The 25,895-nt window shown below is 38.6% G+C and overlaps 6 protein-coding genes across 12 annotated transcripts; 4 read left to right on the top strand and 2 right to left on the bottom strand.

The window, feature by feature from the left end:
• Positions 1 to 693: 693 nt before the first annotated feature.
• On the bottom strand, positions 694 to 7,289 carry LOC130999594 (subtilisin-like protease SBT3.18). The gene is made up of 9 exons (XM_057925167.1): positions 5,403 to 7,289; positions 5,138 to 5,327; positions 4,906 to 5,073; positions 3,714 to 4,378; positions 3,176 to 3,243; positions 2,763 to 3,002; positions 2,564 to 2,678; positions 2,282 to 2,495; positions 694 to 2,215 (listed from the first exon to the last, which is right to left on the bottom strand). The coding sequence occupies exons 1-9, from the start codon at positions 5,517 to 5,519 to the stop codon at positions 1,626 to 1,628; spliced, it is 2,367 nt and encodes a 788-aa protein (XP_057781150.1). The 5' UTR covers positions 5,520 to 7,289; the 3' UTR covers positions 694 to 1,625.
• An 80-nt stretch (positions 7,290 to 7,369) lies between these two features.
• On the top strand, positions 7,370 to 9,661 carry LOC130999598 (probable serine/threonine-protein kinase PBL16). The gene is made up of 4 exons (XM_057925171.1): positions 7,370 to 7,864; positions 8,216 to 8,514; positions 8,588 to 8,723; positions 8,816 to 9,661. The coding sequence occupies exons 1-4, from the start codon at positions 7,801 to 7,803 to the stop codon at positions 9,436 to 9,438; spliced, it is 1,122 nt and encodes a 373-aa protein (XP_057781154.1). The 5' UTR covers positions 7,370 to 7,800; the 3' UTR covers positions 9,439 to 9,661.
• Positions 9,662 to 11,087: 1,426 nt separating this feature from the next.
• On the top strand, positions 11,088 to 15,226 carry LOC130999592 (ruBisCO large subunit-binding protein subunit beta, chloroplastic). Its single transcript, XM_057925165.1, has 14 exons — positions 11,088 to 11,350; positions 11,911 to 12,163; positions 12,248 to 12,373; positions 12,525 to 12,662; positions 12,743 to 12,838; positions 12,957 to 13,199; positions 13,300 to 13,534; positions 13,706 to 13,875; positions 13,975 to 14,052; positions 14,138 to 14,209; positions 14,301 to 14,405; positions 14,526 to 14,618; positions 14,700 to 14,916; positions 15,008 to 15,226. The coding sequence occupies exons 2-14, from the start codon at positions 11,924 to 11,926 to the stop codon at positions 15,019 to 15,021; spliced, it is 1,827 nt and encodes a 608-aa protein (XP_057781148.1). The 5' UTR covers positions 11,088 to 11,350; positions 11,911 to 11,923; the 3' UTR covers positions 15,022 to 15,226.
• A 3,302-nt stretch (positions 15,227 to 18,528) lies between these two features.
• Positions 18,529 to 20,331, top strand: LOC130999589 (protein MET1, chloroplastic). Its single transcript, XM_057925157.1, has 7 exons — positions 18,529 to 19,008; positions 19,072 to 19,178; positions 19,282 to 19,376; positions 19,483 to 19,559; positions 19,642 to 19,762; positions 19,847 to 19,906; positions 19,981 to 20,331. The coding sequence occupies exons 1-7, from the start codon at positions 18,626 to 18,628 to the stop codon at positions 20,119 to 20,121; spliced, it is 984 nt and encodes a 327-aa protein (XP_057781140.1). The 5' UTR covers positions 18,529 to 18,625; the 3' UTR covers positions 20,122 to 20,331.
• On the bottom strand, positions 20,198 to 21,514 carry LOC130999590 (uncharacterized). Of its 7 annotated transcripts, none has more exons than XM_057925162.1 (4): positions 21,298 to 21,514; positions 21,067 to 21,115; positions 20,656 to 20,960; positions 20,198 to 20,518 (listed from the first exon to the last, which is right to left on the bottom strand). In XM_057925162.1, exons 2-4 carry the CDS (start codon positions 21,085 to 21,087, stop codon positions 20,458 to 20,460), a joined length of 387 nt encoding a protein of 128 aa, XP_057781145.1. In that variant the 5' UTR covers positions 21,088 to 21,115; positions 21,298 to 21,514; the 3' UTR covers positions 20,198 to 20,457. The 7 variants fall into 7 exon arrangements, with proteins under 7 accessions (XP_057781145.1, XP_057781144.1, XP_057781147.1 ...); XM_057925161.1 differs by having other exon boundaries at positions 21,067 to 21,215; positions 21,298 to 21,513; XM_057925164.1 differs by having other exon boundaries at positions 20,656 to 20,954; positions 21,298 to 21,513.
• A 1,566-nt stretch (positions 21,515 to 23,080) lies between these two features.
• LOC130999588 (50S ribosomal protein L5, chloroplastic-like) lies at positions 23,081 to 25,614 on the top strand. The gene is made up of 3 exons (XM_057925156.1): positions 23,081 to 23,542; positions 24,185 to 24,385; positions 25,091 to 25,614. Exons 1-3 carry the CDS (start codon positions 23,303 to 23,305, stop codon positions 25,454 to 25,456), a joined length of 807 nt encoding a protein of 268 aa, XP_057781139.1. The 5' UTR covers positions 23,081 to 23,302; the 3' UTR covers positions 25,457 to 25,614.
• The last annotated feature ends 281 nt before the right edge of the window (positions 25,615 to 25,895 follow it).

Here is a 25,895-nt window from a genome sequence, read left to right as displayed (position 1 = left end):
AATAAGGGACAACACAGAGATAGACAAAATTAAAAGTTAGCATCATCTTCCAAAAAATCTCTCAAAATTAAGAGTCATTTTTGTCACAAAAGTATTGGGAATTTTTAGTTGTTGGAGGAGGGAGATAATATGAAAATGGAATGCGCATGCTAAAAATAATTACTTGAACAAATAACTAAAAGTCTAAGTTCTTATAAATAAAAATAAACATTATAGTGAAGAAATGTAATATTTTCTAAATATTACCTTTCATCATATCAATGGTTACTTTTTACTACAACAATAATTACTTTTTATTACAACAATAATTAACCAAATAATTAAAAGTATAAGTTCTCATAATAAAAGTAACAATTATCATAAACAAATGTGACAAGTTTAAAACATTACATTTGTTCAAATCAATAATTACTTTTTATATGATAATAATTACTTGACCAAATATTATCTAAAAAAAATACTTGACCAAATAAATTAAAGAAGAAGCTGTAGTGTAAAATTGAATAAAGAATTGATAAAAATTCCATAATTTAATTTTCATCGAGCAAATCCCCAAATCGATTTCTTCATTAAGATAATTACTTTTTATCATAACAATATTTACTTTAAAATAACTCATAAATAAATATATAAATATAAAAAAAGTAAAAAAAGAATAGATATTAGAAAAAACAAAAAATTAAAAGATAAATACAAAAAAACGTAAAAAAAATAGAAAAATATATGTAAAAAAATGCAAAAGAAAAGTAATAAAAAGAAATGATAAAAAGAAAAAAAAAGAAATATATTTATATAAATGCAAAAAATAAAATACAAAAAAAACTAAAAAAAACAGGAAAAGAAAAAAAACGTGAAAAAAGAAGAACAAAATCGCAAAAATGCAAAAAATGAAAAAAGAACAAAAACATAAAAAAAATCGCAAAAAAGAAAAAAAAGAACAAAAAGATTAAAAAAAAAAAAGAATAAAATCGCAAAAAAAGCAAGTATTGGGTTTCAAACCCCCTACCTCAAGAATAAAGATAATAGTCAATTGTTGCCATTGCACCATGTGATGATTTTTTATTTATTCATTATAAAAAGTTTAATATAGTGTATAAGGAACGCGGCCGCATAGCATGCGGCGGTCCGCATGCAAGTTTTTTGCGTTTTTTGAATAATTAGCCGAAAGAACGTACGTTGTACGTGCAATTAATGTTATTTTAATTGATAATTTATTATTTAAAAAATCTATTAATTCATTACTTTTATTAGATCATTTACTGAATGGATATATATTTATTTATAAGTCTTATCAATAGCTACAGATATAAAGTATTCTTTATAGATTTGGATGACAAATAAATGTATATCAAAATAGATTTATATTTTATAAATATAATAATAAATATATAATAGGGGTAAAATAAGCAATCCACAAGTTGTGCCTTAAACTCTTTTTCTATTAGTATAGATTAAGTGCGTCGTGATTAGAAGCTCAAGTAACACACGAACTAGCTCGTTTAGAAAAATCTTTTAGATCAATAGATGATGCATCTAAAGACAATTTGCAATATTGAATACGAAAGTAATTTCGTTAAAATGACAATAGAGGTGATTTACATCCACCATATATCCGAGAGAGAGTTTCACGCATCAACAATAGTGGCGGTCAGAGCCGCATTAGTATTGACCTGCACAACCAGAGGGCTTCTAACATGATGGAATCCATCGGACCACATAATAGACCCGAAATCATATCTACCTTGAGATATCTTGAGCGGACTCATAGTCACGTGATACGTAATCTCCTCTTTAAAAGGGGAAAACACCAACACTCTGGGCCAAACCACAACCTCAACGCCATGTGGTTTCACCACGCTAACATAGTACACACCCGTTTTGGAATGCCCCACGTTTCTCACACTTCTCTTGACCGTGGTGGCGTACCTGAGGTCCGACATGGTGATGGATGGGTAGTTTATGTTCCAGTTGGGCTCGGGCTTGTCCGGGCACGTGATTGTTAGTATTGGGCAGATGAGCATGGCTTGTATTTGGGCTTCGGAATACCCCATGTTGCATAGAAAATGAACATAGTCCGTCGTTGTGGCGTCGTAGACAAGTCCCGGATCTAAGGCCTTTAGTGGATCAATGTGTCCCGATCCGATGTCGAACGGATCCGCAGATTTCTCCGACGCTTCAATTGCTATGTCGTCGCCATATATGTCCACGTTGTAAGCTGCCATGTCCAAAATACATCATTTGATAAAGTGATTAATGTCTGAGATAAAAATTTAACTATTACCTGTTGTCAAGAGGGCAGATCTAATTGCAGCAGGAGACCAATGTGGATGTGCAGACTTGAGAAGCGCGACGACACCGGAGACATGGGGACATGACATAGACGTTCCCGATAACATATTCCATTCAACCGATCGATTATCGCCGGAAAATGTCGTCGGAGGACTCTTGGGCGACCATGCCGCCAATATGTTTACTCCCGGTGCACTAATGTCCGGCTGCACTAAATCATTAATTAATATATTACCACAAATTAATTAATAGGGAAATTAAATTAAATATATACCTTGAGAAAATCCGGCGAAATAGAGCTAGGACCTCTCGAGGAAAAAGCCGCAACCACAGGCGCCGGCGACCTTTTTATGACCGTTTCACTCGGCAGGATGCGCATCTTGGTGCCACTATTTTAATAAACTCACCTTAATTAATTAATTAATTTTGAACTAATTGTACTTAATTAGAGTGAATTAATTAATTGTACTTACTAGCTTAGTTGGCCCAATTTTGTGCCTTGAATTATGTCTATTCGTACAAGGGGTATTATGCTTAGAACAGCAAGAGGTCTGGTTATTGGCTGCACAAAGATGAGCGCTGCTGCGTTTATTTGGCTTGCTGCATACTCCGCTCTCATGCTCAACACCTCCGATCCGTCGTCCGAGAAGCAAAGGAGTATCAAACCCGACGCCGATCGACCCGTTAGATTCCGGTTATCCATATCACAAATCCTACATCCGTCCGTATATGTACACAATTGAGTATTTTCATCCTTAATATTAGGATTTCTTCGATCCAATTTTGATATTTCAAAGTTTCAATAAATTTTAATAAACAATTCCCTTACTATATTTGATAATATAACTAATGAAGATGGAATAGCTAGGGACAGAAAATCACCTACCCGTTGTAAAAAAAATCTCTAGTTCTTGCTAGTGCTCCGCTTATACATTTGGTTACCAAACCTTCACCCTGCAAGATCTTGCTCAAATCATATCATCAACAATATAAAAAAAGTAATGAAATACTAGCTAATCACTCAATTTTAATTTTCAGTTCTTAGATCGTGAAAAAAATTTGGGATTCGAATTCTAAAGGTGTTTTTTTTTTTTTTAAGGTTTATGGCAAAAAAATACACGAACTATGATGAAAATTAGAATTTTTATCTGAATTTTCTATTAAGCTAAAAAAAATACTATATGAATTTATATATTAGTTGTCATTTTCACTTGAATTTGACCTCCGCGAAATTATAGCTTAGTTAGTAGTCGTAAGTTCACCTGATGTTGGTCTAGTTTCTAACAATGAAGAGTATTTAAAAGTTCGAAGATCTAAGAAATAAAAACTAATATATTTGACGACCAACTAAGTTCAAATTTTGTCGGAAGTCAAACTCACTGACGTATATATAAATAAATCGAAATAAAAAGCTGAGTAATTACGAGGAAAGAGGTGGCGTTGTGGAGCAAAATCTCGGTGGGGAAAGTCCGATCAACGGTGGAAGCAGCGACGGAGATGCTCCACGGAAACACGTTATCAACGGTGGACAAATCCGGCCCCGAATTCCCCGCCGCAAACACCACGCTCACCCCGGCCTGCATCGCGTGGAAGGACCCCACCCCCGCCGCCGAGTTCAGCCTCAGCGGCAGCCTCCGCCCGATCGACGCCGATATCACGTGCACGCCGTCGTGCAGCGCCTGGTCGAAGGCCGCCAGCACGTCCGCTTCGGTGCACGCCCCGTCGCCGCCGCGGTTCCAGCACACTTTGTACACCGCCAGCCTCGCCCTGGGAGCGCCGCCGCGGGCCACGCCGCCCGCAGCCCCGAACAGATCGACGTTCTTCACTCTGGATCCGACGGCGGTGGCGGCGGTGTGTGTTCCGTGTCCGAGGATGTCTCGAGCCGAGAGGTATTCGGGATTGCGTGTCTTGTTGATCTTGCCGTAGGATCTCTCGAAACCTGCCTTGAAATATCTGGCTCCGATGAGCTTCTTGTTGCAGTGTTTCTCGGCGTCGAACGCTTCTCCGCCGTCGCATGCTCCCTTCCACTGCTTCGGCACCGGCCCCATGCCGGCCTCCTCCTTGAAGCTACCCGACTCCGGCCACACACCTATTAGATTGAAGTGTAAAAATGTGTAAATGTGTATGAGACCACATTGTTTGTAGTGTAAAATTCATTATCAAAAATAACAGAGACCACATTGTTTGTAGTGTAAAATTCATTATAAAAAATAACAACAGGCCATGAATAATGAAACAACTCAAAAAGAAAAGAGACCATGAATAATGATGGGACGGAGGAAGTACATGCAGAGCTCGATTCGATAGTAAACGAGTCAAGCTTGATACTCGATAGGGCTCGCAAACATATATATGTAGAGAAAGAGACAAATAGTACTTATACATACACATTCTTCCTCCTTTAATTTATCAATCAACTATAATCACATACATGTCGAACTTATATATTATCTTGAATATCTTTTGAGTCATTCACGAGCTCGAATATCATTTATACGAATATTAGACTAGTTGAGCATGAGTCCAAACTCCAACACGACATTATCAAGTATCACACGAGCAGAGTACTGAAACAGCCCTATTATGCTTGGAAATTTAGTAGTGTGAGGCAAGCACCTGAGTCAAAGACAGCGACAACGACGTCGTCTCCATGGGTGAGCTGCAATGGTAGTTGCCCCTGTCCCTGTCCGTGCAGGGGCAGGGTAAGTCCCATGAAATCCCAGCTTCTGGTGGTGTGCAGCTTCAGTGTCCTGCTCCGGAACACCGAGATCACGCCTTTCCTATCTGCAATGATCTTAATTAATCATTGTTTTAATTTGATGTTGAAATGAATTACTCCAATATTTACTTGTCAAGATGGCTGCTTGGGTTGCATTGAGAGTTGCAGCAAATCCAGACAAGGAAAGCTTGTAGCTATGGACCATTGCCTCCTTTGCTTCTTCGTTGCTATGGAATACGCTGCCAAGGTGGCGAAGATGATGCTCGTGTGCACGTAGAGGATCGGAATGCTGGACTTTCCCTAAGTAGACAATGTAAACCTGCATTCATGTGTCAAACAAAGCACAGAATGAGATTGAGTTGAGGAGGCAGACACCAAAAGCTAGACTTCTTACATGAGGAGTAGTGGATATTGCATGAATCAAACAAAGTGAAAGTGAAAGTGAGAGAGACAGCCCCCAAAAACACTGCAAACCAGTAGCCATTGCCTCAATTTCACAACACACCTTCATTTGCACTATAAATAGGAGAGTGTAGCCTCTGTTTGTCTCTGTATTTTCTCCTTTTTTAGGCGTATAAAGTCGCGTATACTATCAACAGTCAACACCAAGGATGAGCTCATGTGACCTTCATCATTTTCCAAGGATTACAGAATGTGCAGTATTTTCAAGATAGTGTTGTAATTAATTTCCATCTATACTCAGGCAATAATCCCACAGGTGAAAGCATCATCACCCTATGTTCTATTTGAATTTTGAATGAGGAACTTTATTAGTGGATCAATTACTTTAATATATGCTGAAAAATGATGAAATATAATTTGTAATAGGTATAGACTGCACTCATGAAGATTTTCTGCATCAATACATCTATACATGAAGCAGAATATGAGTGTTCCTGCTTTCTTTTGTGTGATTTACTGGTTTTCATTTTCCATCTCTCCAGCATCAGTTGATACAGATGAATAGGCAAGAATCCTATGCTTCTAGGAGTTAAAGAGCATGCTCATGTTTATAATGCTTGCTATGCACATTCTCCTCATACAAACCTATTCTTAGATACAGCTGCTATAAATCATTGCCTACTTACCTATATTTTTCCCAACAAAACTTGCGTGATTCAAGCGCATTGCATATAGTTGCACGACTATGATGAAGAGCCTCGCTCTTGTATTCTTTTACGCTAAGCTAATCTTTATGTTCCAAGATGAAAATTCACACCTGCTGCTGAGTGTTCCTATATGCCTCATATATAGCTTCAATAATGTATGGTTGCAGTTTAATTGATACATCATGGTTTAAGTGATTGTAATTAGGAGATTAGCCATATATCAATTTGTCTGTGCAATAATTTTTACTGCAATCTTTGTATTTTTACTCTGACATATGACTGTTTCTGTGAAGTTAACCTTAAACAATCCAAATGCAATAAATCTGGTATGATCTCATACATAAAAACAGACAACCTATGCAAATTCTCTAAGTAGCAAGAGCACTATGTTTCCAAAATAGACAGAATGTTTCCTCACAAACAGCAAGAAATCCGATATTTGTGATCCCTGGTTCTCTGCTGAGCTTTCCAAATATGACGTAGACACTGCTACGCGTTTTCAGTTTTGAGCAGCACCTGTCCACTGCATAGAAAAAACATATCTCCTCAGTTCACACACAAGTTTTTGCAGATGTTGTAATAACTAATAAAGTACTCTCTTTAGGGAATTTGGATATAAAGCTGATATACTGAGCTCAGCTTCCACAAAACATCCAAATTTGCAGCCATATTTTTTGGGATAAGTCATTGACTTAGATTATACACATCCATACAGCACACAAGAGGCATGCATATTTTTGACATTTTCCCAACCCTTTGCTATTCTTAGAAGGTTTCTTTGCTGTGAAGTTTTGGCCCTTTTGTTACATAACTTCATCCAAATCTTCACAGTTGGGCATTATTTTAGACCTTGATTAGTTGTTAATAATTACCATTCTTAACCCATTATTTTAGTAATCAGATGTAACATTCTTGCTTTAGTACTGTTTTTGTAAAAGTTCCAATTTTTTCTCAACTAACAAACTGTCAGTTAGCTCTTCAAATTCTCAACTAAATTTGATATTGTATTAAAAAAAAAAAAACTATTTTTTATTTATGAAAGTTTGTTTCATGTTTGCAGTGATATCTTTAACCAAAAGTTACCACCACTAGCATCACAAAATCTTTCGTAAGCAACTCTTTCTAAATTAAGTAGGTAAGGTAACTAACACAGTAAGGGACAACACAGAGATAGACAAAACTAAAAGTTAGCATCATCTTCCAAAAAATCTCTCAAAATTAAGAGTCATTTTTGTCACAAAAGTATTGGGAAATTTTAGTTGTTGGAGGAGGGAGATAATATGAAAATGGAATGCGCATGCTAAAGAAGGAGAGAGAAAGGGAGGAGAGGGATAGGAAAGGATTGGTGGGAAATAAATTGGAAAAAACGCACTAACTTGCTACTGAGCAATTCTTGAAAAGAAAGTGCAACAATAAGGAATCAACTATGCTATGAGCAGCCTAAAACTTCCCAGACCACTGTGTCCCACTCACACTTCCACTCATCATTGCCATTTCCCACCAACTATCGCCATTTCCATTTCCATTCACTGTTATAACTCTTTTCAAATTCGCTCACTTCTTCTTTTTTCTTTCCCTTTTCTGCTGCTTCTTCCCTTTTCTTGAAAAAAAAAACACTAATCTTTCTCTGATGAGTTTTTGAAAAAGTGGGATTTTTTTTGAGATTTTTGTGGGTTTGATCTAATGGGGAATTGTTGGTGTGGGTGGGAACCCTTGATTTACAGGGTTTCTTCCAACGCAAAATCTGGTGAGTTTTCCTTTCTCTCAGTTGATAAAAATGTAATCTTGATTGCTTTTCAGCCATATGTTGCTTCACTTTTTGAATATTCCAGTATTAATTCATATTTTGCAGAAATATTCTAAAGTTTATGCTACTTGATTTTTTTTTTTTTTTTTGAGAGCTACTTGATTCTTTTTTCTTTTTTTTTGAGAGCTACTTGATTCTTTATTTACTTGTGTTGCAAATGGCTTATCTAGGCATTGACTTTGAATATGTAGAATAATGGTAGAATTGAATTAGTGTGGTTATTACTTATTATGAAGAAAGCATATGATAGAAGAGTTTAGTGGTGAATTAGTAATTTGATGGGTGTTGCAGATGATGGCCCCCCACCCCCAGTAAAGGTGAGGAAGGATGAGAGAAAACTACCATCAAATCCTGAAGAAGTAGAAGACCTGCGTCGCTGCACCTCCTCCAAACCTCTAACTGTTTTCACATTCAAGGAGCTTAAGACAATCACCTCAAATTTCAGACAAGATTACATGTTGGGAGGAGGTGGTTTTGGGAGTGTGTACAAAGGCTACATTTCTGAAGAAATACAAGGCCTTCAGCCCCTCACAGTTGCTGTTAAGGTTCATGATGGAGACAACAGCTCTCAAGGTCATAGGGAATGGCTGGTAATAACTTCATTCCCATTTCCTTACTCAACCATACATACATACCTTATCTAATCATGTCTTAATTTGTTAGGCTGAGGTTATCTTCTTGGGCCAGCTCTCTCATCCAAATCTTGTCAAGTTGATCGGCTATTGCTGCGAAAACGAACACCGTGTTCTCATCTATGAGTACATGCCTAGAGGCAGTGTTGAAAACCATCTCTTTTCCAGTAAGCAAGCCCACAAAGAATTCAACATTTTATATATATGTAGTAGTAGTAGTAGTAGTGGTGGTTAATTTGAAGCAATGTTGTTGTTGCAGGAGTGCTGCTTCCTCTGCCTTGGTCTACTAGAATGAAGATAGCCTTTGGTGCAGCTAAGGGGCTGGCTTTTCTGCACGAAGCAGAGAAGCCCGTCATCTACCGCGACTTCAAGACATCCAACATCTTGTTGGACGAGGAATACAACGCGAAGCTCTCTGATTTTGGGCTTGCCAAGGACGGGCCGGAGGGGGACAAGACTCATGTCTCCACTCGCATAATGGGCACGTATGGCTACGCTGCGCCCGAGTACATAATGACAGGCCACCTGACTCCCAGGAGCGACGTGTACAGCTTTGGGGTCGTGCTCCTGGAGCTCGTGACGGGCAGGAAGTCCTTGGACCGGTCAAGGCCAGCACGAGAGCAGAACCTCACGGAGTGGGCTATCCCGTTGCTCAAGGAGAAGAAGAAGGTCCTCGACATCGTGGATGCTAGGCTCGGGGGAGACTATCCGGTTAAGGGTGTGCAGAAGGCAGCCATGCTGGCTTACCACTGCCTCAACCGCAACCCAAAGGCGCGGCCGCTCATGCGAGACATAGTGGATTCATTAGAGCCTCTGCAGCTTGAGGCTGCTCACAACCTTTCCTTCACTATATATAGTAGTCCCAGCTCCAATTCTGGCTAGCTAAACTGCATATGTTCCTACTTTGTTGAGCTTATTTCACACCAACAAAATAGGCCTTGTAGGAAATCACAAGTTTCATACATGCACATACATAATCTTCTTCTTCTTTTGTGCTTGTCATATGATTCACTGTGTTTCTGCTTTTTTGTTACATTATAGATTATAGATTGTTCACATATATATGTATGTGTTTGAATGTTATTCAACAGCTCAAATTATTCAACCATTTTGCAAAGTTTGGAACGTTTTGACCTCAATGTGAGATGAGTTCCAACTCTTTCACTAAAACTTGGCAAACTAATGTACTATATGATGTAAATTTAGCTTTTTACTTTTCACTTTATTGAACAAATAAATTAATGTTAGAGCATCCACATCCGTTGAGTAAGTAGCTTACTCTTCCAATGAGGGGGCTATTTATGAGTCAGTAGCCTATATTGGTCGACTCATCCCTAAATCGACTCATTCATATAAAATGTGGATGAGTAAGCTATGAGTTGATCTCCTACATCCAGTGGCGGAGCCAAGAATTAATTTGGGAGGGGCTGAACTTACACGGGGGTTCGGGGGCGGTAGCTCCCGAGAATTTTTTTTGGACATTCCGTATATTTAAGACATTATTTTATTAAAACACGAGCATAATAGTAATAATAAAGAACAACATTTTCATAGATTATATAATTTAAATATATAACAAATTAGTTTCAATACATTACAAAAAATTTTGGGACATTCTGTATTTTTAAAGCATTTTTTATTAAAAGACGAGCATAATAGTAATTATAAAGAACAACATTTTCATATACTATATAGTTTCAATATATTGCAAATTAATTTCAATACATTACAAACTTTTTTTTTTTTGTTATTTCGTACATTTTAGGCATTTTTTATTAATAGGCAAGCATAATAGCAATAATAACGAACAATATTTTCATAAATTATATATTTTCAATAAATTACAAGCTAGAATCAATAATAATAAAAGACAAGCGTAGTAATAATAGCAAACAATTTTTTTTTTTTGGGCATTCCATCCATTTTAGGCATTTTCTATTAAAAGACAAGCATAATAGTGATAATAATGTATAATATTTTTATATATTATATAGTTTTAAATGACACAATTATCCTTAAATTAATTATAAATGGAAGAATATAACAAGCTAATCAACTTTTGTAAAACAAATTTCTTTTATAATATAAACATATATCTATATATATTAAAAATAAAAACTCAAAATTTGGGAGGGGGCTTCAGCCCCCCCTGGCTACACCCCTGCCTACATCTGTTGAGTAAGACTCGAGTCCCCTTAAAAGTGGCGCGTGCATGCATAAAGGTGGATGAGTCTTACTCATTTGGATGAGCAAGACTCGAGTAAGCAGCCATCTACATCAACTTACTCATCTGAGAAACGACTCGAATTTCCTCGGATGTGTAAGCGACGTGGATGCCTTTACATATGTCAATTCCTATAATATAATGCGGCACTTTGATTATAAAACCTCCGAGGAAATAATTAAATAAAGCGACATTTTTATAAGCTTCACAAAATAAAGTGACTTTTTCATAATTAAAATAATAATTGATTGCAAAATAATGAATGTAATTTTATTTTTTTTGGCAAAGATTACAGTTTTATTATGGTTAGTTGGATGCTCGAGAAATTTCTGTGGGAGAGGTTCTAGATTGTTCCTTTCCGCTACAGAGGCGCAATCCGACGGCTGAGATGAAGTGGAAACTTCAAGAAGTGAGCTAACCCCTTGATTTCCACACACTACACACACTCACCTACTTGTACTAAAAACCTACTCGACCAATCTACGACTTGCATCTGCTTCTGGATAAACCCTCTTTCTCATCCGCTGCGTCTTCTAACACTTTCATTCTTCAATCTCCCTTCAATTTTCGGTGAGCTGCTTCACTCATTCTCTGCTTATCTCCTCTCATTTTCGTTTTTTGTGGATTCACAGAAACGATTTTTATATGTTGAATTGTGGTCTTGCTATGTTTAAGTTTATCTTTATGTCTATTGCTGTTGACCTGTTGTATTGCGCCTCTGCTTCTTGATTATGAACAAGTTATTGTATTGATTTCCAGCTGATGATATAGTTTTGAATTCTGTAGCTCGGTCTTTTGATTAAAGATGCTATTTTTATGAAACCCATTTGTATGAAACCCCAGAATTTCTATTGGGTTTGATGTTTTAAGTTTCTTTCAAGGTCATTTCTGTTATAGTGCATCAAATTCTTGAATTTTGCAATAATCTGCAAAGGCGCCTTATGTTAACTGTTTGTTATTGGAACTGTAACTGCATTTGCAAGAAGATAGAGAATTTGCTTGTCATCTGAGCTCTATCTAAGATTTGTAATTTGGTTGGACTATCCTTATTCTGTTATTCAGTTTTGTCTGTCTGCAATTTATATGTATTGCTCTAATTTACTGATTTCAACTATTTGTTGTGTATATAGGTGTAAGAAGTAAATGGCGTCAACTTTTTCTGGCCTGTCCTCAGTCGGTTCATTGGCTGCCCCGGGCAGCAGGGTGCTTGATGATAAAATCGCAGTTTCATCGAGCAGGTTGTCGTCTCTTGCTTCTATATCCTCTAGTTCGCTTGGGAGGAGAAAGAACGTGGTCCTCAGCAAAACACGCCCTTCTCAGATAACAGCTGCTGCCAAGGACTTGTACTTCAACAAGGATGGCTCAGCCATCAAGAGACTTCAGGTGCCTATTTGGAACATTTGATTTCTGCTAACAAGTTATTTTTCTCTCATGGTGATTGCTAAAGGGTGATTTGATTGTTGCTAGGTTGGTGTTAACAAACTCGCGGATCTAGTTGGTGTCACACTTGGACCCAAGGGGAGGAATGTGGTTCTTGAAAGCAAGTATGGTGCCCCCAAAATTGTCAATGATGGAGTTACTGTGGCTCGAGAGGTAACCAATCACCAACATCTTGTATTGTCTATACTTGCATCCTTATTGAGTGATCACTGATAAAATGGTTCCATGAGTTGTCTTGTCTTGTCTTGTTATGGATTCATGGTAGTTCAATTTTATATCTGCAACTTTATTGATTTCGATATAGGTTGAGTTGGAAGATCCAGTTGAGAACATAGGAGCTAAATTGGTTCGACAAGCAGCTGCCAAGACAAACGACCTTGCTGGGGATGGGACAACAACATCTGTTGTTCTTGCACAAGGGCTTATTGCCGAAGGTGTTAAGGTATGTGGGCTCTTTATGCTGCTGGCAATGATGTCTTACATTAGAAATGTTTATATCTTATGGATTCACCGTGTTTTCAGGTAGTTGCAGCTGGAGCAAACCCTGTCCTTATTACTAGAGGAATTGAAAAGACTACCAAAGCATTGGTTGCTGAACTGAAAGCGATCTCAAAAGAGGTAGCCTTTTCAATCTTGGCGTTTTAACAATCCTCGTGCACATGAACTTTTTGTAACGTATAAGTTGATTATTATGCAATGTTCCGATGGAATGGAATAACCAGGGTGAAATTTGCAGGTTGAAGATAGTGAACTAGCAGATGTTGCTGCTGTAAGTGCAGGAAACAACTATGAAGTGGGAAATATGATAGCTGAGGCTTTGAGCAAAGTTGGTAGGAAAGGTGTGGTTACTCTCGAAGAGGGCCGAAGTGCAGAAAACAATCTTTATGTTGTTGAAGGAATGCAGTTTGACCGTGGCTACATCTCTCCCTACTTTGTGACCGACAGCGAGAAAATGACTGTTGAGTATGATAACTGCAAGGTAACCATTTCTTTGTCCATTTAACAAAGGATCCATTACATGTAGTAGGAGCGTGAGAAATTTGCTCTTGCTAACAAATGGATTCGCTTTGCTCCTGCAGTTGTTGCTTGTCGACAAGAAAATAACAAATGCAAGAGATCTCATTAATGTCTTGGAAGATGCCATTAGAGGTAGTTATCCTGTGTTGATAATTGCTGAAGATATTGAGCAAGAAGCTCTAGGAACTCTTGTTGTGAACAAGCTGAGGGGGGCACTGAAAGTTGCCGCTCTTAAAGCTCCTGGATTTGGGGAGAGAAAGAGTCAGTATCTTGATGACATTGCTACTTTGACTGGAGGTAATTTTTTGGTTAAACTTCCTGTACCAATATTTTGGAAATGAGCTGCTTCGCACGACTTTTGTACTCGTGACCTGTTTGGCTTTCTTCCATTGCTGTCGGTTGAAAACAATTCTTGTGTTACCTCACATATTTGTCTGTTACTAAGAGGAAATTTCATTCTGAATATAGGAACTGTGATCAGGGAGGAAGTCGGGCTAACCTTAGACAAGGCCGATAAGGAGGTTTTGGGCCATGCTGCCAAGGTGGTGTTGACTAAGGATTCCACTACAATAGTTGGGGATGGAAGTACTCAGGATGCCGTAAACAAACGTGTCTCTCAAATAAGGAACCTCATTGAGGTGTGTATAACTTCTACCTTACTTTTGCATCAGCGTATCAGGTTTGATCTATATTAAGTGTTTTGTAAAGCTCCGGAATGATGCATCACTTTTGAGCAGGCGGCTGATCAAGATTACGAGAAGGAAAAACTAAATGAAAGAATCGCAAAGCTATCCGGAGGGGTTGCTGTGATTCAGGTAATCCAAGTTCAGTTTATTATCTCCACAGTGTACATTATTGTTTCTATAATCATCTAAATCATTGCACCTCTGATGTCTAAAGGTCGGAGCGCAAACTGAGACAGAGCTGAAGGAGAAGAAACTTAGAGTAGAAGACGCACTCAACGCCACTAAGGTTAGCTATGATTTCTAGCTCTCTATAAGGTCAATATTCTCGGTTGCTGGAGGATGTTAAGAGGTTTTAATGAAATTCTTGCTTGCTGCAGGCTGCTGTCGAGGAAGGAATTGTCGTTGGAGGTGGATGCACGCTATTGAGGCTTGCATCCAAAGTCGATGCTATCAAGGAAACTCTAGATAATGTTGAGGAGAAGGTAAAGCCTTGACCTAAACTCTATTCTCGGGCTCGGTTCTTGATGACGATGATGATGATGAAATTCTATTGTTTGAAATCTGTATGATTTAGTAAATCTATGTGGGGTATCTGGTTGTAGGTTGGAGCAGACATTGTGAAAAGAGCTTTGAGTTATCCATTGAAATTGATAGCCAAGAATGCTGGTGTTAATGGAAGTGTTGTTAGTGAAAAGGTGTGTGAATACTTGCCATTTACATAACACTCTTTTGATGAAAAAATCACTCTCTCTAAAATCAAGTGTTCATATGTTTAGGTGCTGTCAAGCGAAAACCCTAAATACGGATACAACGCCGCAACTGGACAGTACGAAGATCTCATGGCTGCTGGAATCATCGATCCAACGAAGGTGGTGAGGTGTTGCTTAGAGCACGCATCTTCGGTGGCAAAGACTTTCTTGATGTCGGACTGCGTCGTGGTGGAGATCAAGGAGCCCGAGCCAGTCGTGGCAGGGAACCCGATGGACAACTCAGGTAATAATGCTTGATCTTTTTGACATTATCATGATTGTGGGAAGAAGGGCATTGCAATGGCTGATTTTGGTGAGATTGTGGTTGATGGCAGGGTATGGTTACTAAGCGAGTCGACGAAGAGAGAAGAGAGGCGGCGCCGGAGCTCCGATGCGGTGGCGGATTAGATTAGATCTCGTGAGTTTTGCAGAACTTTAGTGATCCAATTATATAGGAGCAGTGAGACTATTTGTCCACCAAGATTAGGTTGGCATGTAACGAAACTTGCAATTCAATATTTAAACAAGTGCAATAAATTTGTGTGTTTGTTGAATTATTATTATCCCCCTCTCTCTGAATTCAATATTTAAACAAGTGCAATAAACTTGCAATTCAATATTTAAACAAGTGTAATTTAGCTCTTGTGTGCGTGCGTTGGTCAAGGGGTCTTTAAAGTTTTGGGTTCGAATCTCTGTGACGAGGTCTTTAAAGTTTTGGGTAAATTGTAAAATAAGCTACGAACTTTGACTCATTTTTCAATTTCAACATCACTTTTAAATTTTTACAAATAAATACAAATTCTTAAGTTTTTGCAATTGGGGCTTCTCGTCCCAATTTACAGTCTTTTTTTTTTTGGGTTAATAGCCGAAAAATACATGAACTTTCACGAAATTTGCATATTGCACACGACCTTCAAAAATAGCCTCAGAATACACCACCTTTTAATTTAGTCGTAAATTGCACACGGTGAAAGTTCCGGCAGCTCTTAAGTTTGACCGGCGATGACGTGGACAATATTTAACATTACATGGCATTATTCGTGGCTTTTTTTACACGCTGGCAAGCCACGTGGGCAAAACGACGTCGTTTTGATATTTTGAAGAATTTACTAAAAAAAAAAAAAAACATCCTCCCTGCCGCCTCCCTCCTCCACTCAACTGCCACCTCCTTCCAGATCTGGAGCCGCCCCCTCCTTCTCCGGCGAGGCCTCTCCGACATCAACCGCGACGGGAGCAGCGTCGTTCAACCCCCACCTCCACTCAACCGCCACCTCCATCTTCCAGATCTGGAGCCGCCCCCTGCTTCTCAGGCGAGCAACGCCTCTCCGACATCAACCGCGACGGGAGGAACGCCTCTTCCAGATCTGGAGCCGCCACCTCCACCCTTCCAGATCTAGGTTTGGCCGTCTCCCCCTCCACCCACGACTACATAGCACTGCGCCTCTGGAGAGATAAGAATAGGGCACCAGTGGCTGCGGTGCTTGGGAATTACAAAACGAGGGCACCACCACCTCCGCCGCCAATACCCTAGATCCCCAAATCGCAGCCTCCTGCTCGTCGATTCCCGGCAACCGCATAGCAGGAAGGCCGCCGGCGCCGAGCCCAACCCGAAGCCCCCCCTTCTCTCCACACTCCGGCCACAACAACGGCTTCTTGCCCCAAATCACTCAACAATCAACAATCACCTTCAACAACAATTTTTTTCTTTTTCAGCCCCAAATCACTCATCAATCAACAATAATCTTCAGCCCCAAGTTCGAGGCGGAGGCGGCGGCGGGGGCTGCGGGGTGAAGAAGAAGGTGAGCGGTGAAGGAGACTTGGCAGAACAACGTCAACGTGAAGCTTTTTCTTTTTTCTTCTTTTTTTATTTAAAATATTTGACAAAACGACGTCGTTTTAGGTGTTGTAATGTAACAACAAAACGACGTCGTATTCCTATATCGGAAAACCGTCCACGTCAACAAAATCCGATAGCCACGTCACCACCGATCAAGGTGGTAGTCAACGCGGGTGCAATTTGCAACTAAATTAAAAGGTGGTGTATTCTGGGGCTATTTTTGAAGGTCATGTGCAATATGCAAATTTCGCGAAAGTTCGTGTATTTTTCGGCTATTAACCCTTTTTTTTCTCTTATTTCTTGCAATTAGTTGTGTTATTATTGTTATAATTTATTTAATAGTATATATCTCCATGTACAATAGGTTCATTTGCTTCTCTCGTGTCGCTAATATCGTAGTTCAAGAGATGCAAAAATTTGGGGAAGCTCCAATTACAAAAATCTAAAAGAATTGGTATTTATTTGTGAGGGTTTAAAAGTGGTGTTGAAACTAAAAAATAAGCCAAAATTTGTGACTTATTTTGCAATTTACCCTAAATTTTTTTATTCAGTTTGTGTATCAATTTGCCAAAATTAGCAAGTAAACAGAAAAGTTTGAATAAATTGCAACAAGAAATAATGGTTTTATTTACAAATTTCAAGTTTTCATGCATGACTCAACCTAAACACTACTCTAGATTGACTCGCAATAGTACGAGATCTATTGTAACGTGTAAGTTAACCCAAGACGATCTCACAATGAAAGTCTTAAAGGGCTTCTAGTAGTATCGTAAGAAAAACAATAAAAAGAAGATTTAAACTAAAACTTGAATTTAAACTTAAACTTAACCTAGGCAAGATTTTAAATAACTTAAATTAAATTTAACTTAAGAAAATTAAATACTTATAAATTAAAACTAACTAATCTAAGCGTGAAACTAAAGTGCATAATTTAAATTGCATGATTGAAAAGAAAGCATAAACACGAATGAAAAACATAAACATGATTAAACAAAATAAATTGAATTGAAATACGAAAATACCGTAAACGTCTTGAACATGTAATTGTGTCACGCAATCACAATCCAAGAATAAAAGCTAAACAAAATTAAATTGAAACCTAACTAAAAACAATGAAAATCGACAACTATGAAAGACTAAGAAAGCAAGTAAATCCTAAGCTTCGGATGCCAACAGATCACAAAGATGGCATCTAAAACTAGGGCAAAAGTTCCTTCTTACAATGAAAATTAAACCCTATTTATAGACCTCAAATTTCCCTAGATCACCATGGAAGTTGCCTTGCAAAGTAGAACTCTAAAGACAATAAAATCGTGTAAGATAAGGCAACTCCAGCTGGATGCGCGCCATGGAAAACACTTTTTCTTTGGCCAACAATCGCAGCTCTGGCGGGAATAACTCTGCTCTGGAAAGGTCGGCTCTGGTCCGCTACGGCGCTATCTTCGCAGTTCTGCTCTGGCGAGCGTCTCTGCTCTGGCGCACTTCTCTGCTCTGGCATAGGACTTCTCTGCTCTGGCATCGGACTTCTCTAGGGAAGTTCAGCTCTTGTTGATTTCGGTTTTGACTCTGCAATTCAGCTCTGCTCTGCTCTGCAAAGTGTGCCTAAAAACACCATTCTTAACCCCAAAATCTCCAAAATTGCACTCTTTCATCTATAAAACCTAAATCTCCTGCAAAGCATAAAACAATACATAAAATGCACCAATTCCAGAAGATTATCTTTAAAATAAGCTCATACAAACCCCTAAAATTAGAACAATTAAGCATAAATCAATGCACCAAGTTGAAAATGTGAGTTAATATTGGTTTCATCCAAATTATCCGACACAAATTGTGAAGTTAGCATTTAAATTGTTCAAATCTTAAAATAGAAAAAGAAAATCATGAAAGTTAGTATAAATAGAGTGTTGTGTTACAATAAGCATAATAATAAAAGAATATTTGTGTTGATACTAATGTGGTAAATACACCTCTCAATCTCATGAGATGCCACGTGGCTCCACAAGATATAACTGATACCAACGGCATTCCATAACCACTAGTCTGTTGTCTTCCTCCACTCTCTGCAAAATCCAGAGAGAGAGAGAAGAGAGAGAGAGGTGTGAATTCTGCGTCCATGGCGTCAAGTAGCTACACTTCGCTGTGTTCTTCCCCGACTCTGCCGACGAGACTATCCCCATCTCCATCGCCCAAGCAATCTCTCTGCTTCCTGCTCAACCTCAATCACACCAAGGCCACCTCATCTCTCACAAATTCCTGCAGTCTCCATTTGCTGAAACCGTCGATTTTGGCGGCCAAAGCGTCCGAGACCAACGCCGAGACATCCAAGGAGCAAGAGGAGGACAAGTACGAGGAGTATGAGGTGGAGATAGTGCAGCCCTACGGCCTCAAATTCGCCAAGGGCAGAGACGGAGGGACCTACATCGACGCCATTGCGCCAGGAGGATCCGCCGACAAGTCAGGCAAGTTCACCGTCGGCGATCGAGTTCTCGCCACCAGGTATTACTCCACAATAGCATACTTATTTAATTCGATTAAAGAAGCTGAAAAGTAAAATTGCAGTGCAGTATTTGGGGAAGAAATATGGCCTGCTGCTGAATATGGAAGAACAATGTACACTATCCGACAACGAATTGGTCCACTGCTCATGAAAATGCAGAAGAGATATGGTTATTTTTCTTCATTCCTTATCAAATCCTTCAAATCAGAGTCCTTAATTATATGATTTATTGTGAATGAACCAAGCCCTAATTCCTAATATATGATGTATAGGAAAGACGGATTACACGGGTGAGCTGACAGAGAAGGAAATTATCAGATTTGAGAGGAATTCTGGTGTTGTTAGCAACAAAGTTAGGGAAATCCAAGTGAGTAGCAATGAAATCATTCCTTTTCTTGAACTAGTAATGTAATGTAATTTAATGTGATGTGATGTGATGTGATGTGCAACAACACCAACTTCAATGGGTGCAGATGCAAAACTACTTGAGAAAGAAAGAGCAAAAGGAACAGAGAGAGAGGGAGCTTCGCGAAGGGCTCAAGCTTTACAAGTGAGCAACTTCAAGAGCTCATCTTCCTCCTATACAACAGATTAGCTAGTAATGTATGTTTCTGTTGTTGTTGAAAATGTAGGAGTGGGAAGTATGAGGAGGCTTTGGAGAAGTTTGAGTCGGTATTAGGGTCAAAACCGGATCCGAATGAGGCTTCAATAGCAAGTTACAATGTTGCTTGCTGCTATGCAAACCTTGATCAGGTAGTGCTTTGATGGAACTACATATGGTGTCTTGTCTTGTCTTGTCTCGTTGTTGTCTTCGTATCATTGTTTTGGTGAATGCAGATACAAGCTGGACTATCTGCTCTCAAGGATGCTATGGAAGCAGGATTTGAAGATTTTAAGGTTAAATGAGTTGTCAGAATCTTCTAACATCTCATTCCCACCACTATTCACTCACAACAACTTGTTTGCCGCAGAGAATTCGAGCAGATCCTGACCTCGACAACATCAGGAAATCGGAGGAGTTTGAGCCTCTTATGAAGAAATATGATGAGTCTTTCATCAATGAGAATGCCATCAACGCCATCAAATCTCTATTTGGGTTCAACAAGAAATGACAAAGATTGTTACTAAAACTAGCAGAAAGAGCGACGCTATGTATAGTTTTAGTTGAGAGATTCATCAACAAAACAATTTTTGTTTCCTTCAAGGTGTATAGCACTTTCTGTTTCTTGCACACAAGCATTAAATTGAATGTAACAACAATGATTCAAATTGGTTGAGTTTGGTTATATTACAGTAGCCATTGATGTGGGATTTCATCTTAATTTGTTACAAAGAATTGATGATGGATGATTACTTACACAGTGTTGATAGATTCTTGGTTGGCCAAAAACACAGATTGAATCAACACATCTATCTCTCTCGTGAGCCGGAGACGGAGAGCAGCAGCCTCAGAGAATGACACACAGACAACGGCTGCTTTCTTCTTCGTTATCGGTATCTCCTGAGTCACTGAGAAGAGAGGTTGAGATCAAGAATCTCAGAGACCATCTTGATATGACTTGTGATATTCCCAAAATGTGTAATCTTGAAACTATGGAATCATCAAATAGGAAATTGAAAAAAACTTGAGACAGAGAGTAATAAACCTTGATTCAAATTCCCTGATCTCTGCAAGTTCCTCCCCCAAGTGGTCCATCCACTGCACTTTCTTCTTCTTCTTCTTCCCAACCTGTCTGGTGGAGTCGGGGCGAGGGCAGAGCTTCCGTATGCAGCTTTTTCTCGCAGTCTCAGCTTCATGCTTCGCATCAACAACACGCCCTTCTTCTTTGACGCCAGAAACAGCATAAACTGTTGAAGCAACGGCGCGTGGAGCACTTTCCAGTTTCAATGGCTTTGAAGTGTAAAGATGAGCAGCAGAGGGCTTGCAGAAGCACATCAATGGACACTGGATCTTGCACAACAATACCCTCATCAAAATGGTTTCCTTCATCGTCGTTTCATCTTCTTAATTTCGCCTTCACCAATACTCTACAATTCAAGAGTGCAGCAACACTTACCAGAGAGTCAGACAGATGCATGAATCATGATTCAGGAACACGACGTTGGCTGCAACGAAGTTTAGAGACAACAAAAGGGGAAGAGGAGTGCTTAGGCAGAGAGTCCAGCTATAAAGAGATGATGATACACCAATTTGTAAGGCACCTAACTGCCCAACATCCCATTACATGTTATTTTTTAACTGCAAACACTGTCCAAAAATCCAAAATTTAGTAGAAGCATTTTCTTACCAACCCTTGAGGAATTAACGGTTCCTTTCTTTGTCAACCAGCACATCACATTCTTTTTCCACAGCAAAACATCTCAAATCAATAAGTCTCTTATTTGTATGTCTCTTGCCACCTAAGTTCCTCTATCTTTGCTTCCACAAGAGCTCAAGTAAGTTTTAGATATAGAAAGTAGGCCTTCATGTGACATTACATACTCTAGTAGAAGCCTTTTCTCTTAATATTAAACATATGTAATGGTATATATTCTAGTTTACAAAGGGATGTTTCTTGTTTTTTTGTCCAACTATTTTTCAATCAGCAATAAATAAACAAAAAGAATTGTCCTTTTGTCACACAACCAAAGTCAAGATATGCTTTTGGATGAGAGAACCAGAAACCCTTTTTCTTCATCCTTAATGATTAGGAATCAAATGCTTCTAAGTTGCCTCAAATTTGTGCTTAAGCTGTTATCTCACCTAAGATGCCAAACCAAGCAATCCATTTCTCTCTCATGATATCAATGCCTTTTTTTTGGGGCTCTTTTTGCCTTTCATATCAGGTGCAAAATCTTCTCTTTTTCCTTTATGTAAAGTGAATTCTTTTTTTACTGATTTGTACTGTCCCACAATGTTTCCTCCCTAGAGAGAGAAAGAGAGAGGCAATGAACACTAGCATGGACCTAGACATTTATGCCTTACGTGGGAACATTTTTTTTACTCTTTATTTTTTGTGAGTATAGTAGTTTTGTTGTTGTGAAGGTGGGATATGATATTCAAGAATTGCAGTTTTGATCAAATGATGAAGCATGAGGAAATGGAGGAAGTGGTGGGGATGAGAAGCATGAAATGTGGTTGAGAGGCACTTGATTATTGAAGCCAAAGTAACAAGAATTGAAATGAAAAAAAGATTTAATTTTGGAAGTGGGCAAAGCCTCCTTTCTCTCTGCCCTTCTGTCTTTCCTTAGGGCTACAACTTTCATAACTAAAGAGAATTTTTTTTTTTTAGTAATGCTAAACACACATAATATGTTAATGCCCTTAAAAATTTATTACTTAATTTAAAAAATATAATTATTCCTAATTTACCCTTAATTATATAGATTTTCTTTTTCTTTTTTTACTGCAATAATTTTGGAAACAAATATAATTGATATCCGCTAATCAAGATCCTAACTAACGTAGACATGGCCACTTTATTTTATAAAAGATATGAAATGAATCTTTCTATTTAAGATATAAATATTTTCATTAATCATGATTCTATCTATTATATTTTCTTCAAAAAATAAAAATTTATGAGTAAAGTAATACTACGACTTATTTTTTTAATGTTCTAATCATCGAGCAAAGTGATTCTATCTATTATATTTTCTTCAAAAAATAAAAATTTATGAGTAAAGTAATACTACGACTTATTTTTTTAATGTTCTAATAATCGAGCAAAGTAGAGTGTCGCGTTGATTAGAGAGTGTTAGAAATGGATATTGAGCTCATTCATTGGGGGCATCATTGGATCATTGGATTGGGAGTGTTAGAAATGGATATTGAGCTCATTCATTGGGGGCATCATTGGATCATTGGCTTGGGTTGACTCTGGATATTGAGCTCATCCATTGGGGGCATCATTGGATTGGGAGTGTTAGAAATGGATATTGAGCTCATTCATTGGGGGCATCATTGGATCATTGGCTTGGGTTGACTCTGATACCAGAGTTAGAAATGGATATTTGGCTCATTCCTCCCTTAAAATGCCTTATAAGGGAGATGGTTGCCTCACTATTTAAAGTGGCTCGTGCCACTATCTTCAATTCAATGTGGGACACTTCAATAGTGAGAATCGAGTATGAGTTTATTGAATTTGTAGCCAATGATAGTTGTTAACCTTATAAAAACTCACAAAAACAAAGGTAAAAAGTATTGCCCTTGATGGTAAAATTTAACGGCCGTTCTTATCCTCATCCACACAAAACCCACGAAAAATAGAAATTGCAGCTTCAAACTCAATCCCCAACTCCGCCACACCTACAATGGCGTTATCTCCCGCGCTATTGCACTCCACGGCGTCGGCATTTCATGGCCAGTTCTCCGTCCGGCTTCCGTCCGTCAACTTCTCCGGTGTTCGCTCCGGCGGTCTCTCCGTCAAGGCGTCGTCGGTCGTCCTGGTCGAGAAAACCGAAGCCGAGAAAGTCAACCGGCTCAAGACCACTTACATCGAGAAAATTGTGCCGTTGCTCAAAGAAGAGTTCAATTACACCAATGTTCATCAGGTAAATGCAGTGCAATTCTCGAGTTTCTGTCGAATTTTGGCTGATTGTTTTAGTTTAAGGTGTTCCAGGTACTAGTGATTTCTGTATTCGTGTGCGTGACTAGTTCAATTTCGAGAACCGACAATGCGGCTGCTAATTTATATCTGAATGTGTAGGAATTGGTAAATACAATGGTTAAATAATTAGCTAGCCATTTGATGTATGAATATCTGTGTTCGGAAATTTATTCTGATTCATATATTGATATGTTTGGCTTCTTTCAACAATTCATGCTCACGCTTGTTAGTTTCTTATTGTGCAAAGCTAAACACGGATCATCAACTTTCATGAATAGATTTCAGTAAAACTGACTATGAAAGGATCGTTGAGCATGGCTGGCAATTGAGTTTTGAGGGATTTTGAATACTCGTAGAGCACAACTTCCGATCCAATTATGTTACATTTCTGTATTTATAGAAAATCGGGTAAAAGTCATAATCTATTCAGATGATGCTATTCAGTGTGTTTAAATCTTCTTACTGCTGTTGATAGATTTGTAAGAACGGTAATTTTGACCAAGGCACCATTGAAAGCTGATGTTAGAAATTTAGATTATTCTTTACATTTAGGGTGCTTTTCTGATCTTATCCTGTGAATGTACAGGTCCCCAAAGTCCAAAAGATTGTGGTGAACTGTGGAATTGGAGAGGCTGCCCAAAATGCGAAGGGTTTGGATGCAGCTATGAATGATTTGGCACTTATTACTGGGCAAAGGCCGATCAAGACAAGAGCAAAGAAGGCCATTGCCACATTTAAGATTAGAGAAGGACAACCCCTTGGGATCGCTTGCACCCTAAGAGGCAGTGTAAGATATTATTCCCATTGCATCACTCCTTTCTCTCCTCGAGTGTTTGTTTGTACGCCATAAAAGTTATAAGAGATTGACATGTTATATCATAGTGATTTATAGTGTTATTGGTATTCCAAGTAAAACTGACTGACCTAGTGGCAAACAGAGGTACTAGATAAAAAAAACAAGGGTTGTGGAGTTTGAGGTGCTTGTGCACCTGGTTATCGTTTACTTTTACACGAAATATGAAGATATATGGCATAATAAATGATGATAAAAGGTACAATATATCTGTCTAGTCCAACCGACCTTGTTTGCTCCTACTGAATGTAGAATGCATGTTAGAAACTAAACACTTAGTGCTCCAATTAGGGTTGTCACAGGAAAAGGCACGAGTGGTTATGAAAATAAATGTCACATTCTTGCCTTTTTTCGGGGCATCATGGATCTATTGTGGTATGTCTTGGAACAATGGCAATTAAAGGACCGAAGTTCTTGGATCCTTAGCTACCTGGACCGCAGCCATTCTTAGGAGGAGTGAGGACTTATAAGTTCTGGGACGATGACAAACCACCTGATGGTAATCGGTGTCATCACCTGGATAATTGCCTTTGTGTGTCTTGTTGCCTATGATATTTCACCTGTTGTAAAGCTATGAAAGAAATACCACATTTGAGCTAACCATCGACTCTCCCCTTTAACTTCATTTGTTTTCGACAGGTGATGTACTCTTTTCTTGATCGGCTCATCAACTTGGGACTTCCTAGGACGCGTGATTTTCAAGGGGTGAGCGCCAATAGCTTTGATGGAAATGGCAACTACAGCATTGGCTTCCGCGAGCAGACTGTGTTCCCAGAGCTCAGTTTCGACCTACTTGGCAAGCCGAGGGGAATGGATGTTTGCATTGAGACAACAGCTAACACGGACAAAGAAGCTCACAGATTGCTGGCTCTCATGGGAATGCCTTTTAGAGAAGGTGCTGGTGGCGGCGGTGCTCCAACCATAATGCGCAAGAAGAAGCTCAAGGCTCATCACTTTGACTCGAAATCGAAAGCAAGGTCAAAGCAGAAGACCAAGAAGAGATAAGAACTCTTTTCTTGTTCTTGAACTTTTTTGTATTTATGTTAGAAACGATGATGATTTTGAGTTTCTGGTTGGAAATTCATGTTGTTGTTTTTTGTTCTTGTGAAGTCAACTGATTCTTGATATTTCGTAATTATATTCTGATGTGATATTTTCCGACACTTGAAGTCTTGCATGGCGTTAAGGAAACCTAGCTCAAGCGATAAAATTGAGGCATTAAAGTCTCTTTCTTACAAGAGGTCATTGATGAGTTTCATCGATGTAGTGTGAATTTTATTTATTTGATTAAGAGATTATAAATTTAAAAAAAATAGGGTTAATGCCGTGAAAAACCATGAACTTCGGTGCGATTTCAAAACTTTCCATGAACTATTTTTTTTAGGGTTAATTGCCGAAAAAACCATATACTTTTTCGAAAATTTGAACACAAATCCATGAATTG

This window comes from Salvia miltiorrhiza, chromosome 8, assembly GCF_028751815.1.
Source record: "Salvia miltiorrhiza cultivar Shanhuang (shh) chromosome 8, IMPLAD_Smil_shh, whole genome shotgun sequence".
Lineage (NCBI taxonomy): Eukaryota > Viridiplantae > Streptophyta > Magnoliopsida > Lamiales > Lamiaceae > Salvia > Salvia miltiorrhiza.
Note: the sequence above shows the minus strand (reverse complement) of the source record. Positions and strands in the feature narration are given on the sequence as shown.

Excerpts from the sequence above, each read along its gene's own strand:
- LOC130999598 (XM_057925171.1), top strand. The coding sequence starts at position 7,801 with ATGGGGAATTGTTGGTGTGGGTGGGAACCCTTGATTTACAGGGTTTCT. Across the intron at positions 7,865-8,215 it reads TTCTTCCAACGCAAAATCTG|ATGATGGCCCCCCACCCCCA; the intron begins GTGAGTTTTCCT and ends TGGGTGTTGCAG. Across the intron at positions 8,515-8,587 it reads AAGGTCATAGGGAATGGCTG|GCTGAGGTTATCTTCTTGGG; the intron begins GTAATAACTTCA and ends TTAATTTGTTAG.
- LOC130999594 (XM_057925167.1), bottom strand. The coding sequence starts at position 5,519 with ATGAAGGTGTGTTGTGAAATTGAGGCAATGGCTACTGGTTTGCAGTGT. Across the intron at positions 3,244-3,713 it reads ACAACGCCACCTCTTTCCTC|GGTGAAGGTTTGGTAACCAA; the intron begins GTAATTACTCAG and ends AAGATCTTGCAG. Across the intron at positions 2,216-2,281 it reads ATCTGCCCTCTTGACAACAG|CTTACAACGTGGACATATAT; the intron begins GTAATAGTTAAA and ends TGGACATGGCAG.
- LOC130999588 (XM_057925156.1), top strand. The coding sequence starts at position 23,303 with ATGGCGTTATCTCCCGCGCTATTGCACTCCACGGCGTCGGCATTTCAT. Across the intron at positions 23,543-24,184 it reads ATTACACCAATGTTCATCAG|GTCCCCAAAGTCCAAAAGAT; the intron begins GTAAATGCAGTG and ends GTGAATGTACAG. Across the intron at positions 24,386-25,090 it reads CTTGCACCCTAAGAGGCAGT|GTGATGTACTCTTTTCTTGA; the intron begins GTAAGATATTAT and ends TGTTTTCGACAG.
- LOC130999590 (XM_057925159.1), bottom strand. The coding sequence starts at position 20,999 with ATGAAGGAAACCATTTTGATGAGGGTATTGTTGTGCAAGATCCAGTGT. Across the intron at positions 20,519-20,655 it reads ATCAGGGAATTTGAATCAAG|TGACTCAGGAGATACCGATA; the intron begins GTTTATTACTCT and ends CTCTCTTCTCAG.
- LOC130999592 (XM_057925165.1), top strand. The coding sequence starts at position 11,924 with ATGGCGTCAACTTTTTCTGGCCTGTCCTCAGTCGGTTCATTGGCTGCC. Across the intron at positions 13,200-13,299 it reads TTGAGTATGATAACTGCAAG|TTGTTGCTTGTCGACAAGAA; the intron begins GTAACCATTTCT and ends TTGCTCCTGCAG. Across the intron at positions 14,406-14,525 it reads TAGATAATGTTGAGGAGAAG|GTTGGAGCAGACATTGTGAA; the intron begins GTAAAGCCTTGA and ends ATCTGGTTGTAG.
- LOC130999589 (XM_057925157.1), top strand. The coding sequence starts at position 18,626 with ATGGCGTCAAGTAGCTACACTTCGCTGTGTTCTTCCCCGACTCTGCCG. Across the intron at positions 19,009-19,071 it reads GATCGAGTTCTCGCCACCAG|TGCAGTATTTGGGGAAGAAA; the intron begins GTATTACTCCAC and ends GTAAAATTGCAG. Across the intron at positions 19,377-19,482 it reads ACAAAGTTAGGGAAATCCAA|ATGCAAAACTACTTGAGAAA; the intron begins GTGAGTAGCAAT and ends CAATGGGTGCAG.